At 40.3% G+C, this 19,804-nt stretch overlaps 1 protein-coding gene across 2 annotated transcripts; it reads left to right on the top strand.

Moving 5' to 3' along the window:
• Positions 1-11,851: 11,851 nt before the first annotated feature.
• Positions 11,852-19,575, top strand: NPY2R (neuropeptide Y receptor Y2). 2 transcript variants are annotated; one of them, XM_010980310.3, is made up of 2 exons: positions 11,852-11,933; positions 16,439-19,575. In XM_010980310.3, the coding sequence occupies exon 2, from the start codon at positions 16,461-16,463 to the stop codon at positions 17,607-17,609; it is 1,149 nt and encodes a 382-aa protein (XP_010978612.1). In that variant the 5' UTR covers positions 11,852-11,933; positions 16,439-16,460; the 3' UTR covers positions 17,610-19,575. The 2 variants fall into 2 exon arrangements, with proteins under 2 accessions (XP_010978612.1, XP_031320092.1); XM_031464232.2 differs by lacking the exon at positions 11,852-11,933 and adding an exon at positions 13,989-15,189.
• The last annotated feature ends 229 nt before the right edge of the window (positions 19,576-19,804 follow it).

The raw sequence follows: 19,804 nt of genomic DNA, 5'->3' as shown, positions 1-19,804 counted from the left end.
TCTTTAAAAGTCTAGCATGTGATAATATGAAAAGTTCAGCTTCTTTATCTACAAACATGGGGGAGTATGAGATTTAAATTAGTCTTATTATTCTCTATAAACCAATTACAAAAGAGCTCCTTTAATTAGAGGAACTTCAAAATCTAATTAGTACCTAACGGAAGTAGGAAATGTTTTACACTCATTCAAAAGATGAAGGCTTTTCTTAATTACAGACATGCAGGCAAACAACGTAAAGTTTCAGTTCCACAGTCTTAGCTGTGGGTAAAGTGAGCACACAAAGACAAAAAACACTACTCCAGGCCTCAAAGACATGTTCTCCATTTTAGTGGGCACCAAATGACTCCTTAATTGAGTTGTGTGTGCAAACAGATAAATAATTATAAAGTAATAATAAAATGAATTCACTGTCATTTATCACGCAACAGAGACTAGATCCCCGTCATCTTGGTAGAAACATCAAATGGTCAAATTATTAGATAAAAAACAAGTCACTTCTGTATGGCACAGGGAGCTATATTCAGTATACTGTAGTAACCTATAATGGTAAAGAATATGAAAATGAATATATGTATGTGAGTGTGTAGCTGAAACATTATGCTGTACACCAGAACTTGACACGTTGTAACTGACTACACTTCCGTTTTTAAAAATGCCACCTTTCTCATACAATAATCACCTGATCTTTGAGTTTTTTCAAAGAGATCTGTCCTCTAGTTTTCAACCTTGCTTTGTGTGTATGTACCCCAAAGTCCATAGGACAGTGATTTCAGTGAGCGTCAGAATCATTTAAAATGTGTGGTGGGCACACTCTAAAATGGTCCTTAATTTTTTCTGCCTCGTAGTATTCAAACCCTTGTGTGATGCCCTACCCTTGAGTGTGGGTATCATGTGAATTGCTTCTAACCGGTAGAAGAAGGCAAAGGCGATGGGAGGATTCTTCCATAATTATGTTACATAAGATCGTAACTCCCCTCTTGCTAGCAGAATATCTCCCTTGTTAGCTTTGATGATGTAAACCTCTGTGTAGAGAGGCCCATATAACAAGAAAGAGAGGGAAACTTCCAGGAACCATCTAGCAAGGAGCTGGGCTCTCAGTGCCACTACTCACAAGGAACTGAATTCTGCTAACAGCAATCTGAGCTTAAAAGTGGATCCTTCCCCAGTCAGGCCTCAGATGAAACCCCAGTCCTGGCCAACACCTTGATTATAGCTTCGTGAGAGACTCAATAATGTTCCAATTCTTGACCCACAGAAACTCTGAGATAATGAATGTTTGTTGTTTTATCTGCAAAGTTTGTGATAACTTCTTATCTAGCAATATATAACGAGTAAGTGGGTTTTTAAAAAATGTAGCTTCTCAACTTCCAGTCCTATGTGATTCTTTAAGTTTGGGATGTTAACCAGAAGTATGTGGAGTTTAATTCTTTGTGTAACTCTTTTATTACACTCTATCTGGATTGTGAATCACTGCTCTAGGTCACATCCCTCCCTCCCCCCAAAACTTATACATTATTGACAGAATATTCTTACTAAAACTCACAAATGACCACGCTTTTTGTGTTTTAAACCTCTCAATGACAACACATTACTAATAAAATAAACTTCAGCTAACTAGCAGAGAGTACAACACCCTGCTCTGTATCTCCCCATGTATTCTCCTGGTCACCCCACAAAATGCGTCCTGAACAATACGCAGCCGGTCCTTCTTGTAGACTCCTATCTCCATGCATTTGCTACTATTGTTTTCAACTGCTTAAATTTTTGTTCTCCATCCCAGTTCCCATCAAACTGTAAACTATTCATCTACAAAATACAAATACAAATTTGCCTCTTCTATGAATCACGTAACTATTATGAGACTTATCACCTTGTGACATAATTAATTTTTGTAATTTGTCTCTTGAGCAGTAGATTGTGGACTTTTGCATGGCCTAGACCCAATTTCATCAATCTTTGTTTACAGCAGGATTGTTGAAGATTAGGCATCCATCATACACATAGAGCAAATTCATGCCACAAGATTGTTGTTCAGTGAAACATAGAATGAATTTTTAAAAATATGTGTTCAGCCCTAGTAGTTCATAAAGTGCTATACACACTATCATGTTATTGCCCTTATTCTTAACATATGTGTTTTTCCTAATTCAATATTTTATATATAGAATAATATGGTTGATTTTCATTATTGCTTTCAAGTTTTATACTGTATTACTGCTTCCAGATACCCACCAGTGAGTGACCAGTAATCTGGTAAAGGTTATTAGGAGATATGCAAGACCCCAAGAGGGACGTAACTCTTAGGATTAAAGTTAGTGCCAAGTAAGACAACTAGGACCAGGACAACTAGTCTTTTCTAGACCTAACCTCTGGACATGAGTGGAGAAGAAATCGTTGAAGTTTTAGAAGGGAAAGAAAAGAATTTGGCTCAGTGTTTGCCTGACATGGATAATAATCAATTGTAGCTTTCCAATCAGCTGTAATATCTGTGTAGGCATTAGTGTCTGCTTTCAGTAGATAAGAAGAAAGTAGGAAGTAAGGAAAAAGTAGTATTTGAGAAATGTGGTGTTTGAGAGTAAAGATGTAATGAGAAGAGCTTATAGGGGCAGACAAAGGTATTTAACTGAGACCTGACATGAAGGGGGAGAAGGCAAGATGCCTATTTGACAGTAATCGTTAACATTTGCTGAGAGCCTCCTCTGAGCTGGCGTAGCACTCTGAAGTTCTAGACACTCTGTGTGCATTGCCCCATCTAATCTCTGTGACAGCTTTACAGATTATTATTAACTCTTTTTTTCCAGATGAGATACAGTATGAGGCCCAGAGAACTTGCCCAAGCAATTTGCCCAAAACTGGATGGTTAATAAGCGGCATAACAAGAATTTGAATCCAGGTAGGTTCAGCTCAGCCCTCTCACACCTACCCACTAGGCTGCCTCTCTGCTAGATGTGTGAGTGATCATTTAGGCAAGGCCAAGCAGGGATTAATTTTGGAAACAAGAACTTGCCTGAAGAATGGAATCCAAGGAGGAATGAAAGTTTTTGCACCCCTGAGTCAGAGGGATATGAAATTTTCTTAGAAGTTCAGGGATACCTACTTTCTCAGTAGTTTAGGAATACATATGTCTCTTAGCAGTGGAGAAAGACAAGGTGTACTTAGAGGTGGAGGTGAAGAAGGAGGGAGAGAACTGCTCATAATTCTTTCTAAGAGAAGTGGCATTTAACTGGGCAAGGAAGTGATGCAGCAAGGAGTAGGAAGGAGAGATGGAGAAGGTAGTTTTAAATTATTCGTGTAACTGTAAGTTAGTTGTTTAACAGGCAGCTTACCTGGAAGACTACCTTTTTATACCTCCCCTCTACATACAAAGGTACAAGGTACATTTAGTGACATCTGTGTGTGTGTCGGAGGCACTGTGCAAGACGCAGATGACGCAGTGGTGGCTGAATCAGACTCAGTGCTGCCCTCAGGGTCTCAAGGTCTAGTTGGGAAGATAGGTGTTCATCAGATAGTAAAATAATCACTTAGAAATGACAATTCAAAGTGTCACAAGTGCTGAAGAGACCAAGCGGTTAAGAGCTCTCTGACAGGTAAATTTGACCTGCTTAGCATGGCGAGGAACTATTTCCCTAAAGGATTGAGCCTCTGACTCCTAACTAGAAAGTTAAATAAGCAAGAAGATATGTCCCCAGGAATTTACACTGGATAATTTTATATCTACACATAGTTGTATCTATGGAAACACAATGTATTATAACATTACATTTGTATGAACAATGGGAAATGAAAAAGTGCCCAGCAATTTCTGAAGAACAGAAAATGTCTGAATCATTCAGATAAAATTCTGTCTCTGTCACTCTGGTTTATTTATTTATTAGCCTCTTTATTTATTGACATAGGAATGCATGACCCCCTAGATTAGTGCTTGTCAAAAGGAGATAAAAAATCACATCACCTGGAGAGCTTGCTAATTGCAGAATGCATCTCTTACCCCAAGAGATTCTTTGGCTGCAGTGTCTGGGGTAAGTGCTGGAATTTGCGTGCTTATGAGGGACCTCAGGTGATTCTGATGAAGGGGACCTTAGAACCTTAGCACCGCAGTTTGACAAAAATAGCCCTAGTTTATGTAATTGTATTCCACACTGATATTTTCTCCATTATGCTTATCTAAATATAATCTTATATATATCATACCTAGATTACAACATGTAATTCACTTAGCAGAAAGCAGTATTTACGTTTTCTGTGTGCTTTCTGCATGACAGGTAAACTTCATGAAGTAATTGGCATCTCCAAACAAAACAATTTCTGTATCAGATTTCAATGTGCTAACAAACCAAGAGCAAGATGAACGAACCCTTATAAAAGCCTTTTTATAGCTATTTTTCATATTGCCACCAAATAGAAGAGATCAAAAAGATGCCAGAGAACAGGATTGCTAGAAGATTAAGTTCTATAATATTTGCTCTTGGTTATTAATGTTGAGAGAATAATTCACTGATGATAAAAAAATGTAGAATCAATCTGAGCAAATGAGATTTTTATTCAAGTGTAGTCTAGACGATAAATGATTAAATTGAGCATCTTGGTTAATTATTTCCAAGAATTCAACAAAAGATCCTGAATATATCACCCATGCATGAGAATATGGTTTTCAGAAGTTTAGGTGATTCTGCTGCTAAAATTCCCAAATAGAAGTAAAAGCAGAAGTACAACCCTTTTATATACTGGCTGATGCATAGCATCCCGTAGTCAGAGCATCCATCTCTCGGCCTCGCTTTTTGCTGAAGTTCTTCCCGTTGTAGGCTACTGACGCCTCAATACAAATTACCTCTGAAGTTTTCATTATAGGTTATGATGGGAAGAAAGGGAACCAGTTTTGCCATTGTGCCCGTGCCCCTATCAGTCAGTTAAATAAATCTGTGACAGACTCACTGTATATTTTGCTTGAGAATAATATTTTTTACTTTGACATGTGTAAATGATTGTTCTTCCCCAATAGGTTCTACATTGCCTGAGTATCACACACCCCAAGTTAATGCGATGGAGAAGGCTATTTCCCACAGAGCGTGGCATCCATCTCAGTACTGGGTGAAGCCAAGAAGGCACCCATGTAGGTTTACACTGAGTTGAGTAACTTCCTCCACAAACACTTCCCCGATTCTCCCCAACACACAATGCTCGTAAAAAATCTGAGCATTTCTTCCTTGTGTCCCCAGGTCTATTCTTTCAGAGTCTACCAGTGAATCTCAATCTGTTTCTGGTACTTCTTTATTTAGAAGTCTGCATACTCTTAGTGGACTAGAGACAGCCAGTGGCAGGTCCTCTTGTCATTCATCCTGTATGGACACTGTCTGGCAGTTTCTCTAACAAATTGGACATTCGTTAAAGATTTGTTGGTTGGAGTTGTGATTAATAAAATGTTTACATGGATTTTATATCATTCTTTTTTACAACAAAGAATTGTGAGTCTTGAATTTAATCTTAATTGCATTATTCATTTCATGTTTTCAAATGTTTACTTTGAATAAGCCATTTCACCATCTCCAAAGTGACAAGTGAAAATTATATATAAATCTTTAACTTTTCATCTCTCAAGATATACCAATAGTAATTGGGTACGAGAGAGAGCTTGGATTTTACTTGCACTTTTTTCTGAAAAATTTAAAATTAAATTTGTCTTGAGTGTATGATTCAAAAAATACATATCAAATTATGTCTCTATATGCTACAAGGATAAACACATATTAAATAAAATTGGTATTTCCAAAAGGGTGCATGTTTCCTCTTTAGCCAAGGGCCTCCTGTGCATGTTTCAGATAATCCAATGAAAATTTGCATTGATTAAATTCTGAATTCCACATAAAAAAAAGTCCCTTCCTTTGTTCTACGTTAAAATTTGAACTGTGAATCATTTGCATTTAAGTATCCTTCTAGATTTGGTCTTTCACCAGTCTCAATATCCATTTGGATGATCACTGAAAGATACAACCTTCAATGAAATGTTGCATGTGTTACTTACAATGCGGCTTAATTATTTTGAATATGTAATTAAAAATTCAAAACAAAAATAAAAACCCCCAACCCACAGAAAGACAAATCATAGCAAATGATATTTGTGCCCTGTTTAGGATTTAGCATACATTTCACTCTGAATGACTAGCTGCTTTTCTTCAATGAGGCACCTGTCTACATAACACGCTGCACACAAGGACTGTAAGAGAATCCAGGCTGTCAGCTTTGTGAAACCCACTGTGTGGTGACCATTCTTGCCCATTCACACATGTACTGGTTCGCTTGTTCCCAATGAACTAAGTTTGTTAATGAGGTAGAAGGCAGTGGAACAAGATTACCTTTCCATCAAAACAAGTGTGATCAGACTGGTTCATTCTTTCAAAGGTAGACTTAATTTGAAAGTTATAACACTTGCAGTTCCCTTTACATAAGCTGGTCTCTTCTTCTGTGTCTACTTGGTACAACCTCCATCTTATCTATTCGGATATTAACTTAACTCCCATTGTGCCTTTCCTGCCTGAAAGGAAAGTTGGACACAGATCCAATCAGAAATATATCCACAACCAATGGAGAACTAATCGTATAAGCAAATGTCCATTAGGATAGTCAGTCTCCATAATTTTTCCTATAGGAGAATGTTATTGAAACTTTAAAAAAGAATTTCTATAAAGAGGACTTAATAAGCCTAAGAATAAGTAATAACTAAACTTATTGAACATTTAAATAAAGCAAGACAGAGTCAGTTTCAAATATACCAAACACTCTGTTAGGCTAATTTGATTATTAATATTTCTCCTACCTAGGGACTTGTTACTAGGCTTTGTGTGTGTTATTTTTTTAAATCTGAGAAGTTAGGTACAATATTTAATAAAAGTTAATAAATTTCACTGAACTTTTCTTAGGGTTTAGAGGCTCCCCCAGCATGGGATTGCTGCCCCTTCTCTTTTGGTCTTGTGTTCTTCCTCCCTTCTTCAGGCTGGTGCCCTGATTTATGAGCTTACTTCTTTCTCCTTCTGGAATCAGCTTCCACGTTCCAGCTGCACTACACTGCTTTGTTCTGTCTGTGATCTAAGTCAGGCTGGTATGATCTGAAGGTTATTAAATAATTTCTCAGGAAATCCTGACACTAAGGTAAACAAATAAACAAACAAACAAAAACCTACTTTCTGGCAGAGTGAAACCAAGAGGACTTTCCCTCAGGAATCAAAGCATATTTGTTCTTTCTGGTGCTTGTTAAAAAATTAAATTAAAAAATTCAATTGCAGTTGCAAAAGCCACATTTCTAGGGGTCAGTAGCCATGTGTGGCCAGTGGCTACTTTATTGGGCAGTGCAGATATAGAACATTTCCATCATTCCACAGAGTTGTTTCAGATGATGTGTAGTTCTTTCTTTGCTCTTTTTACAATGGTTATAAATTACTTTTATAATCAAAATAACCATGAAATTATTTGCACCTTGAGGGATGCTTTCTTGCTGTCATAATAAATTTAGACTGAATGAAATCCAGATTATGATTTACTTTATCTAAAAATATGCATCATAAATGCTCTTCTCTCCTGATATTATCTAATTTTTTAACATTTTTTATTGAGTTATAGTAATTTTACAAGGTTGTGTCAATTTCCAGCATAGAGCACAATTTTTTAGTTGTACATGAACATATATATGTTCATCGTCACATTGTTTTCTCTGTGAGCTACCATAAGATCTTGCATATATCTCCCTGTGCTATACAGTATAATCTTGTTTATCTATTCTACATATGCCTGTCAGTATCTGCAAATTTCAAACTCCCAATCTGTCCTTTCCCACCCCCCTCCCTCTTGGCAACCACAAGTTTGTATTCTATGTCTATGAATTTTTTTTTTTAGATTCCACATATGAGTGATCTCGTATGGTATTTTTCTTTCTCTTTCTGGCTTACTTCACTTAGAATGACATTCTCCAGGAGCATCCATGTTGCTGCAAATGGCGCTATGTTGTCATTTTTAATGGCTTAATAGTATTCCATTGTAAATATACCACACGTTCTTTATCCATTCATCTGTCAATGGACATTTAGGCTGTTTCCATGTCCTTGCTATTGTAAATAGTGCTGTTATGAACATCGGGGTGCCAGTGTCTTTCTGAAGTATGGTTCCTTTTGGATATATGCCCAGGAGCGGGATTCCTGGGTCATATGGTAAGTCTATTCCTAGTCTTTTGAGGAATCTCCATACTGTTTTCCACAGTGGCTGCACCAAACTGCATTCCTACCAGCAGTGTAGGAGGGTTCCCTTTTCTCCATAGCCTCTCAAGCTGTTCTCTGAAATTCCTCATTCTCACTATCTAAAATACTAAATTGTTCAGTTATTCACCATGTCTGCTTCAGAGACTCATTGAAAACATCTATTCAACCAGGAAAAGAAAATTACTTATTTAGCAATTAAGCATTGGCTGTATTCCTTTTATATTTATGTGCACTGAGGAATGGCCTCTGGGGTAGGGAAAATGGTAGTAGAGTCATGTTTTGGATATTTGAGAAAGTTTGTCAAACATCACATACTAATATCAGAGGCTACAATATTGGAAGCCCATGGGCCAGGCTTCAGATATCTATCTATCTGTCTATCTTGTATCTATATCTCCTTATCAATTTTGGTCTGCATAGATCTGGGCATCCTGTAGGTTTGACTTTTTAAAGATTAATTTCTTTCATTTAAAATTTGGAAGATTTCTAATAATACAAATTTTGCTTCTTTTAAAATATCTGGTCTGACAATACTGGATCTAGATTTTTGCAAGGCAGCTTAGTGGAATCCAGGAAGCAGCCTCTTCCTTCCAAAGAAGCATGTGTTTTTGTGTCTTTTGAGCTGTCATAGCCCCCACCACTCTCTACTACTCCTACACCCTAGCCTGCTGGCATATTTATGCCATTGGGCCCAGCCATGGAGGCAACTGAGTTTGAGTCTGCTCCCTATTTGAGGGGCAATCAGCACATGTGGTTAGATGAGAAATTGCCTGAGGAACTAAATGATTTGATACAAGAGAAACCAGGCAGTTAACAATCCCACTCTGTCTCAATTTGTATTAATGAATATTTCACCAACACTTTTGCAACATTCTATCAGTGTCTTGATGGGGTTATTGGCATTTATCAGAATGGTTCACTGTTGCTATACTATGCAGGATATACACATTAAAAGATATCAGTTAGACTTTAATGCACAAAAAAAGGCATGAGTTAATTGTCAAAACTATCCTTGATAATATGGCACACAATAAAGCAACTTTAAGTTCTTTGATCAGTTTCTCATGCAATTCCATCCTTTACTGGAAGACATTAATCAAAGACGTCATGCAATCTTATCAGGATTGCTGACTAGATGTCTGTGGATCTATGTATACATGTATAGAAGGGAGTGAGACAAATATTTGTATATGCCTGTTAAGATGCTTTTGAAAGACCGTTCTGAGGGTGGGGGTCATAGCTCAGTGGTAGAGCATGTGCACGAGGTCTTGGGTTCAATCCTCAGTGCCTCCCTTAAGGGGGGGGGTGTTAATGGAAAAATATTAAAAATAAAAATCAAAACATAAATTTTCAAAAAAGACAGTTCTAACAAGAAGCAAATTTGTTCTATGCAGTCAATATCAGTGAAATCAGTTGAATCCTCCAAAGCAATTACTCTAAAAGACAACACTCATTTGTTTTCCTGTATATTTGTTTTTGTGATTGTTTTAAACCACTCCTACTCTCCTAAAGCTACAACTCTTTGGCACATAATTCATTCTTCGCTGGGGGAAATATATTAAGAATCATGGAACCTGCTGCAGAAAATACATGTGTAAACAATGAATATTTCTCCAAGGTAAAAAATGTACAGAGATATTTTAAGTGAAACTGTGAAGAACATCTTGAATATTTCTAGTTCTGTGCACTTTTTATTTCTTGGCAGTTGAAGAACCCAAGCTGCTTTGTTTATCAGTGATGTCTATGTGCTCTTGTGGGTTTAATTCTACATTAACCAGATCAACTTCAAATTAGACCAAGTAAAGTTGCCTTACATATGCAATACTGTTAGGTGTGGACAAGTCCCCATTGGTTGAAAACTCAATGCTTTTGAGAAGACGACTTAATGTTTTGGAGAGTATTTTTTGAGTAGCTTAGTCTTTTTTTGTGTTTCAGAGAAATTTCAAGTGAAGCAGCGTGAACATCCTCATTACAGAAATGAAGAGACTGATGCATAGAAGAAAGTAATGTGTGCTAAGCTCTAGCACATGACATTTGAGGAAAAGCTTTGGTTTCCAGTTTCAGGCTTTTGTTTTCCCAGCTTGGTAGGCTCTGCTGCCCCCTCTGAAAATGAAGAAGGGAAAGAGAGACTGAATGGCTCTGAAATAAGAGTTTCTGGGAGGAATACCGAGGAAACAGACCTCGCAGCTTTTTTGACTGACTCCACAGTCCTGTTTTCCTCTGATGCACTAACTCAGCCTGGCGGGCTCCAGGCATTAGGAGAGGGCATCGCTAGGAGGAGACAGGCGAAAGGATTCCGGAGGCACGCGCGCATCGTGGCAAGAGTGGTTTGGGTCAGGACCAAAGAGCGAAGGATTGGGAAGTCAGCTAAGTGGAGAAAAAGATAATTTGTTTTGGTTTTTGTTTTGTGAGTGTGTGTTTTGTTTTCTTTTGGTGACCCGTTGTTTTCCTTTTCCTATTCTAGCTTTTGCCCCAGTGGGAGCACACCATATGGGGCTGCTGGCTTTTGAACCTGCGCAATACGTAACTTGTAAACTGTCAACAGACACCTGTTCAGGAAATTGCTGATGGTGGGCAACAAGGATCCGAAGTCGCTTTACCTTCTCATTGGAGCGCGACAACCGCCTAGTTAGAGTTTTACCAGCGCCCCGCACTCCCTGGCCGAGGGTTGGTCCTCCGCGGGCAATCGTGTGGGGCGCTTCTCCGTGGTTGTGCGCGGGTCCAGCTCCCCATCTTTGCTTTTGCAAACAAAAAAGCAGCAGCTCCTGGCTGGAGTTCTGGGGTTTCCCAGCCCCGCCAAATCGCGGGGCTTCTGCTTCCCAGGCCCGCCTCGTGCCAGCTCAAGGTGTCCTCAGGTCCGCAGCACTCGCACTGGGAACAGCAGCCCCGTCGCTCGCAGCTGGGACTGTCTGCCTGGCGGCCTTCACCCTCGCCCTGGCCTCTCTTGGGCTGATGTGCTAGCTCGGCCCGAGCCTGGGGTGGGGTGGGGGGGCAGGCTGTCCTCGCAGGCTCGTTGGACCATCTCTCGCGGAACTGAGGAGCCGAGAGCAAAGGGAGGGGTTGGTGGAGGGGAGAGGAGGTAAGAGTGCTGGGAACGCCCAGAGTATCAAACTTGGAGGTGGCCAGTGGACATCAGGGGGAGAAGCAATAGCAGGTGACCGTGCGGACCCGCGAGGCGGCGCTGGGCGGGGTCCCGCTGCCCGCGTTCCAGGCTCTCCGGGCGGAGACCTGGACGCTGTCCCCCGCGCCCTCGCACGGAAACTTCCCCGCCCGCTCTCTGCTGCGGGGCCCTTGCCCCCCACTCCCTGCACCTGTTCTTTGTTTGTTTATTTGTTTTCCTTTTCGAGGGAGGTTCGCCTCCACTCCTCCGGAGCCTCCCATCTCTCCCCGCTCCCACCCCCGGGCGCGCCGCGCGGGGCGGTGCGGTGTCCGCGCGCTTGGCGGCGGAGGTGGGCGGCGGATCCCAGCGGCACCAGCCTCCCCGCCGTTCCGACCGCCGGGAGGACGCCGCGCTCTCCTGCTCTCCCGCGCGCGCTGGCTGCCCTGCACCCGCTGCCGAGCCGAAGGCACTAGGTCGGCCTGTGGGGACCTTCCAGTGCCCTCTCCGAGCCGGCGGCTAGGTAATCATCAGAGTGACCCGCGCGCGGCACACATCTGGCTTCCACGTCTCAGCAGAAACGCGAGGGCCGGGTCAGTAAGTGTAATTCACCTTCTGGGGACCAGGCAAAGCCCCAAAGAAGCTTTCGGGTCCCTTGAAGAGGGGATGGGGGAGGTCCTCGTGAGGGTTTTTTTTTTTTTTTTTTCTCATTTATGTCGAAGATGGGCACTGGGGGGTGATACCATCCTTACTTTCTACTTCGCTAGAATTTTCCTTACCGACTGAAGATTCTTGATATTTCCTTGAAACTTCTTACAGAGAGGTTAGTATCTTAACAGAACAACAGGTTATTACTGTTGCTGACTCTTCCTTACAAGTCAAACACCTGTTCAGGCTCAGGCAGTAGGTCATACTGGATTCTCCAAAGCTGTTCAACAGCGGACCCATTTGTTTAAGCGTTCTCTGGTTCACCAGAAGGGCTCACCCTCTGGTAGAGCATGTGGTGGACAAAAAAAAAAAAAAAAGAGAGGCGAAAGGAAAAGCTGTAAGGCTTTTGATATTAGGGATACATCATTTAAACTGAATGATGTGAAATGCGCAGTACTGTTTTCAAAGGTCAGAGGCTCAAATATCCAGAAGAAACATTCTCAGTCCCCTTGGTGAATATTTTCAACTTTATGCTTGTCAGGCAGTCATGTCTTGCATGGAGCATTCTTGGATGGCCACACCCCCTTCCTTGAGGATAAACACGTTTAGGGCATATGGCATACTTTCTGGGATTTTTTTTCCCCTGAGAAAAATTCCTGGAAGGTTCTGTGATTGATAAGATGTTCAATTTTACTAAGGCCAACCTGTGACAATAAGAATACTGTTGCAAAAAGCCCCACAAATTTAAATATGGAGTCAAAGCATAAACTGGTTTCCCACTCAATCTGAAGTTCTTTGAATCTCTGGGAAAACAAAACAAAACAAAACAAAAGCAAAACCCTGAAGCCATTTTCATACTCTACAAAGAAATAGTTCTATAGCAGAATCTCTAAAGATTTACTTGTTCAAGAAAACTGTACCATTTACAGTTCTCCTTAAATGTCTTGAACAATGTGAATGCCTCATTTTCACCACATTTCAAAGAAAGGAGTTTTCCCTCTTTCTACTTCTCTTTTAATTTTTGTGCTTTTGAGTTCCTAATCTGGGGACTCCCTCTATGTACTCTCTTTTCTTCTTCCATTTTTCCAGAAGTACAGTCATAAAATGATACATTCTCTGGGTAATGCTCTGAAACTGGCTGAAAGCCAGTCCTTGCTTGAGAGTAGCTATTAGAACTCACATGCTAATAGCCTGTAGATCCATAATCGTTCCTGTAGAGAAGTTTCAAAGAAAGGAATAAAGAAAATAGAATTGAAAAGAAAAAGTAAAATAAGTTAATAAGTCAAATACACTCCTCATAACCTTCTCCCTCAGGCTTACTCTCAATTTAGTTTGGTGCAAACCTCAAACTCAGACCTCCTGGAGTCTTGTTGGTTCTGTTAATGACTTGTCGGATTGACTAACGGTGCTCTGTAAAGTCTCTTTCTCAGTCTAAGGGAAATGGAAGGGTCCTCCAAGATTTGAATGGTTAGTGTCCATTTTCTGTAATCACTAAAGAATGGAGGCAAAGGCAAAAGAGGGCCTGGACTCCTTGGAACATTCTGTTTGAAATTTACGCAGAAAGAACTAGAATTGATTAGTAAGGCAAATGCATGAGGTCACGGAGTACATGGGAATCTCCGTCTCTGTAAGAAGCAACTATTGGGGGGGGTGTGTGTGTGTGTGTGTGATAAGCCTTTGAGATAGAAAGTTTCCTTATGGTGTATACTGACCAATAATTTTTAGTGTTCTAATCAGGGACTGACTTGAGAGGGATCTTGAAACAACTCTTCTTGCAGAAATGGTTACGTGATTAAGAACAAGAAAGCAAGCTCAGGGATGTCCTATCAGAGCAAGGATCCTATATAGGCAATTATCTTCAGGAAAGGAAAGGATCAAAATTGTCACTTTGTACTTTGCTGAGCTCAATTATTCAGAAAAATTGTGCTTTCCTTTAGCTTCATATTTGCTAAGATTTAAACAATGGATGGAAACGATCCAGTCTCTGTCCTGAAAGAGATTGCTGTGGGGAGGGGGTTGAAGGAAAACAGTCGTGATGTGGTAGGTGCTACTTGCTGCATTAGAAGTGAGCACAGGTTGTTGGGATAACCGACAGGCTTCTCAGTTGAGAACAGGGAAGGCAGAGAAGCGTGAGAAAGGCCAACGTGTTGCTGCAATCGGGAGTAGTTCCGTATGACAGAATCACAGGATATATGCTGAGATGTCAGGAGAGATGAAGCCAGAGGGGATGAGCTCAGCAAAGGGTTTGAATATCATACAGTGGAGGTGGGCTTTTCTTCTGAATGTCAGTGTTACCAACTTGTGGGTGTAGTACCTTCAGTGGGAGAGCAAATTAATGAAAGCATATATGTATGGGATCAGCACATCATGCAAAACAGAAACCATTCAAGAAGGGAAAAGAGAATGAATTGAATGCAGAAACCTGGTTATACAAGTGATGGTAACCAAGCAGGGGATGTTGAGGCCACCCGGGGATTAACAAAAGCAACAAGTCTTTACTACCTCCAGCTACAGGGACACAGAGAAAGTGATGTGACAGGGACCAGGGACCTCCTCTGGAAACAAAATCGTGACAGATCTGTGGGAACCTGCCATAGATGGGCAGCTAAGGCATGCCTGGAGAGAGATGGAGGGAGAAGAGTACAGTGGCTTCTGGCTTCTCCCTCCCTCCTGCATTCTAATTACCTGCCAATGCCTCCCACTGGCCAAACCCAGCCAGCATCCCAATGATTTGGGAGCCTAAACATGTGGTCTGTAAGAATCTGCCCACTAAGAGCAGGGGGAGGAATGGAGTTGGGCACACAAGCCCAGCCAGACATTGTCTGTGGGCTGAATACAAATAACTCACCTACCAATGTAGGTAGATGTGATTCTGATTCATGAAAAACCAGTTCATTTGAAAGAGGTTCTGAATTAATGATGGAAGCTTTTGTCATTATGAGTATATTCAAAAAGTACTGCCATGATGATGTTAGGCTCCAGATATTTTTATAGACTTGAAAAGGGAACTTTATATCAGAAACTGATATGTTATATTGTTTTAAGCAACTTTCAGACATTGAGGGAAATGATGTGATCACATTTGAATTTCAGAAAGACTATTTTAATGTCAGAGTAGGCGCTGTCCAGTGAATGTAAGAGCCTTGGAGTGAGGGCACTATCCTGTTGCCTGTTCCTCCAGCATGAGTCCCAGCTGCTGACGTAAGTTTCTAATACTTGCCGAATGCATGTTTGAATAAGTATAAGTATATCATGAAGGTGAAGCCACCCTGGGCATTTAGTAGATGCTCAATTGTATTGAATGAATGATCGTTAAGAGAATGAATGAACAAATGAAAGGTGGAAAGAAAGAAGGAAAAGAAGGAAGGAAGGAAGGAAGGAAGGAAGGAAGGAAGGAAGGAAGGAAGGAAGGAAGGAAAGAAAGAAAAAGAAAGAAAGAAAGAAAGCAAGCAAGCAAGCAAGCAAGCAAGCAAGTGGGAGAAGAAGGTTAGATGACTATTAGAGTAATTATGGTAAAAAATCAAGGCAGCCAGAATAAATGTGATAGAAATAAAAGGACCATTGGGAAAAATATGCAAGAGACCAGCCTGAGGGTTCTCTTAAATGTGAGAACTAAAGGAGATGAAAATGCCTAGCATGGTTACCTGCTTCTTAGCTTTATGTGGCTTAATTAAGGGGGGATAGTGTTGACTGAATGGGGCACACAGAAGGGACATTCTGAGGGTGAGGGGAGCGATTGGGGAAGAAATGTGTTAAAACTTTTGTACTTAGGGGTTAGAGAGAGACGGAATTCAGATTGGACATATTTTCCTGTGGTTCCTGTGTAGAATTCTGCTGTGTCAGGTAGGAAGTTTATTTCAGATCCCCAAAAAAAGAAGCTATTTTTACACAGGCTATCTATTTCTAACACTAACCCATCCACTAGGAAAAATGGCTACGAAACCGAATCTGCTCAGTTTATCTTAAATTTTTCTACTAAAGTCCAGGCACCAAGCAAAGGGTTTTAATATGTCTCTTTTTCATGCAATTTGTTGCTATATTTATGAATTTAAAACAGTCAAAATATTGAAGATAATTTTCTTTATCAACCTTAAAATTAATTTGATGAATTTATAGCAGTTATAAAATTAATTTAATTAAGTTTCTAATATCCATCTCGCTTAAAATGCATTGAATCATTTGGTAGCACTCACATCGAAATTATGTCTATACTATAGGTCTAAGATTTTGTCTTCATAATATATATTTCAAAGACCTGATTTAATCTATGCACATTCGTGAGCAGACTTATTAAGGTGTCCGCTTTATTGAAATGTTCCACTATGTGCAGTTGTAGGGATCAGAGGACAGGTACTTTGAGCCCCAACCAAAATGAAACCAACCCATTTGTAATAATCCTTTCACCCTTGTGTTTCCCTTGTTCCACATTTGTTCATTTTTTAAATTGTAGATTCTTGTGCTAGTTGCTGAAAATGGGCCCATTAGGTGCAGAGGCTGATGAGAACCAGACGGTGGAAGAAACGAAGGTGGAGCAGTCTGGTCCAGGGCACACCACTCCTAGAGGTGAGCTGGCCCCCGACTCTGAGCCCGAGCTCATAGACAGCACCAAGCTGATCGAGGTACAGATCGTACTTATATTGGCCTATTGCTCCATCATCTTGCTTGGGGTGATTGGCAATTCCTTGGTGATCCACGTGGTGATCAAATTTAAGAGCATGCGCACAGTAACCAACTTTTTTATCGCCAACCTGGCTGTGGCCGATCTTCTGGTGAATACCCTCTGCCTGCCATTTACGCTTACCTACACCTTAATGGGGGAGTGGAAAATGGGTCCTGTCCTATGCCACTTGGTGCCCTATGCCCAGGGCCTGGCGGTACAAGTGTCCACCGTCACCTTGACGGTAATTGCCCTGGACAGGCATCGTTGCATCGTCTACCACCTGGAGAGCAAGATCTCCAAGCGAATCAGCTTCTTGATTATTGGCCTGGCTTGGGGTGTCAGTGCCTTGCTAGCAAGCCCCCTGGCCATCTTCCGGGAGTACTCACTGATTGAGATCATTCCTGACTTTGAGATTGTGGCCTGCACGGAGAAGTGGCCTGGTGAGGACAAGAGCGTCTATGGCACTGTCTACAGTCTCTCCTCCTTATTGATTCTGTATGTCCTACCTCTGGGCATCATCTCTTTCTCCTACACTCGTATCTGGAGTAAACTTAGGAACCATGTCAGCCCTGGAGCTGCCAACGACCACTATCATCAGCGGAGGCAAAAAACCACCAAAATGCTGGTGTGTGTGGTGGTGGTGTTTGCGGTCAGCTGGTTGCCTCTCCATGCTTTCCAACTTGCTGTGGACATTGACAACCAAGTCCTGGACCTGAAGGAGTACAAACTTATCTTCACCGTGTTCCACATCATCGCCATGTGCTCCACCTTTGCCAACCCTCTTCTCTATGGCTGGATGAACAGCAACTACAGAAAGGCTTTCCTCTCAGCCTTCCGCTGTGAGCAAAGGATGGACGCCATTCACTCTGAGGTGTCCGTGACATTCAAGGCTAAAAAGAACCTGGAAGTCACAAAGAACAATGGCCCCAGTGACTCTTTCACAGAGGCTACCAACGTTTAAGGGCAACTGCCGTGTGAAAATAGATGGATGAATTCTGACCAGAGCTGTCAATCTGGTTGAGGAGGGCATTCAGGTGCCTCCTGATTTTCCATTTTAAGGAAGAAAAAGAGCATCTGAATGGAAGCATCTGCAATGTAACTCGTGGAAAACTGGTTGGCAGAGTGTAGGTAAAAACACTCAGATTCAATGAGGCAGCAAAAGTTTGCTTACAGTTGCTTGGATGGTAGGTTGAATTATGAGTAAAAGCAGAGAGAAATGCTTTTAACTGTTTCCCAGGGTGAAGGAAACAGGAACATGGAGTTGGTGGTGTCAGTATTGCTAAAAGATGGTGGGTAAATAAGTTGACTTCCAGATCACATGAGGGCAGAGATTGGGGATGACGTGTAATTCGCTGCTCCCCCCTCATCTGATGAAAAGGCTACCAATACCAACTTCCCTAGAATGCCACAGACGTTTCTCTATTATATTTTGGCTTTTTGTTATTCTTCCTATGTATGCTGCAGGTAAATGTTACCAACTATTTGAATGACTTCAAGGAAATAAACTGAAATTTGCTATGTAATTAGTATTTTGGCAAATGATGGGGGAAGTTTTTACCACCCAATTAACCAATTGTTTTTGTAAAAACAAATGCACATTTAATGAAAAGTTTCTTCAACTTAGAATTGAAGGCTGAAGTTCTCAGAGAAATGCAAACCATTATTTAACTTCTCATTTCAAGTTGTCCCTGCTTCATACAGTTACTATTTACAGAATAAAGAAGCATGCAACTCAATACTTTAACTCATTGCTTAAGTGTTACAACTTTTTGAACACATATTTTTCCTCTGCTGGAGCTGAGTTTGTCCTCACTAAAAATTAAATCAGATTAGAAAATAGTTTCATGGCATTTTGTAACATTTTGGTGTGATTTGTAAGCAGTTTTGCGCAGGTACATAGCTCTAATGTGTTTACTGCAGTGTTATTTTTTCTGAAATTCATCTTCCATGGACACATTCATGATTCATAAAACAATAGAACATCAGAATGGCACCCATCTGGTAAGAACTGTTAAAAACATTACATTTGTTCCACTTTGAAAATGTTCTGCTTGGACCAATTTCAACAAAAATTATCTGCTTCTCAAAATAATTAGCTGTATTTTTGGATAACTTATGAATACATACATAATATAATTTTACCTATAAAGGGTGGAACATAGATGCTATAGTACCTTTTTTTTTTTCAATGATTTCATAAATACATTTTTATTTCAATAGTATCCAACCAAAGATGCTTAAAACTCTATTATGTTCATGAAAAATAATTGAGATGTTAAAATAGCTGTTAAAATAGTTGGAGGCTGTTAAAGAAGTTTCATTATAATCATATTTTTATAAGTATACCTGAACTTGTGAATAGATTCTTTAAATTTTAAGTCAATTCAGCATGACTATCGCATTTAGTTACAAACATTAACTTTATGAACAGGAGAGATTTATTTTATGGCTACATATAAAATTTATATTACAGCTTTTATGGAATTATTTCCATGCTAGAAATAAAAGACTGATCTTGAACTGCACTGCACTTTTAGGAAACTGAAAAAGAATGGAAACAGTGGAAGTTAGATTGGGTATAAGACTGAATAAGAAGTTAATAATGTATATCTGTAATATATAACTGAAGAATTCATTTTTCTCTTGGACCTGATGTAACTGTCTAAGAAGAAGCTTTTTGTCTTTTAAATAGCAGTTACTTTGCTTGAGATGCTAATAGATAATTGTGGTTAAAGGTTTTTTTCCCTCTTGGAGAATTCTTAAACTGTAGGAAATGTGCATGCTACTGTACCACCTGTGGTCATAGTAAATTATTAGAATCTAATTAATATATGTGATCTAATTAATTCTGTTAACTCATCAATAAAATGTCATTTATGTAGTGATTTGATGTGTTGAAATAAAAAGAATTGGGGAAGTTAGAGAAATGTGCACTATTTTATGTCAGAATGCCTGTCCAAGATGCGATCGTCAGCCTTTGACACAACTAAAGAAGGGGAAATAACGGTGGCTCCCGGACAGTTAGTCTAGCGCACGCTCCATGGGGTCTGTAAGGAACCTGAGTCATGGACTCACTTCTGTGGCTACAATTATAATCCATATTCTGACAGTGCCTGAATCTCTATGTTCAGCTCAGACTTTTCTTTTGAACATCAG

This window comes from Camelus dromedarius, chromosome 1 (genome assembly GCF_036321535.1).
Source record: "Camelus dromedarius isolate mCamDro1 chromosome 1, mCamDro1.pat, whole genome shotgun sequence".
Taxonomy (NCBI): domain Eukaryota; kingdom Metazoa; phylum Chordata; class Mammalia; order Artiodactyla; family Camelidae; genus Camelus; species Camelus dromedarius.
This window is presented reverse-complemented; position numbering and strand designations above follow the sequence as displayed.

What these genes read in the sequence shown, in the direction of transcription:
- NPY2R (XM_010980310.3), top strand. Translation starts at nt 16,461, where the DNA reads ATGGGCCCATTAGGTGCAGAGGCTGATGAGAACCAGACGGTGGAAGAA.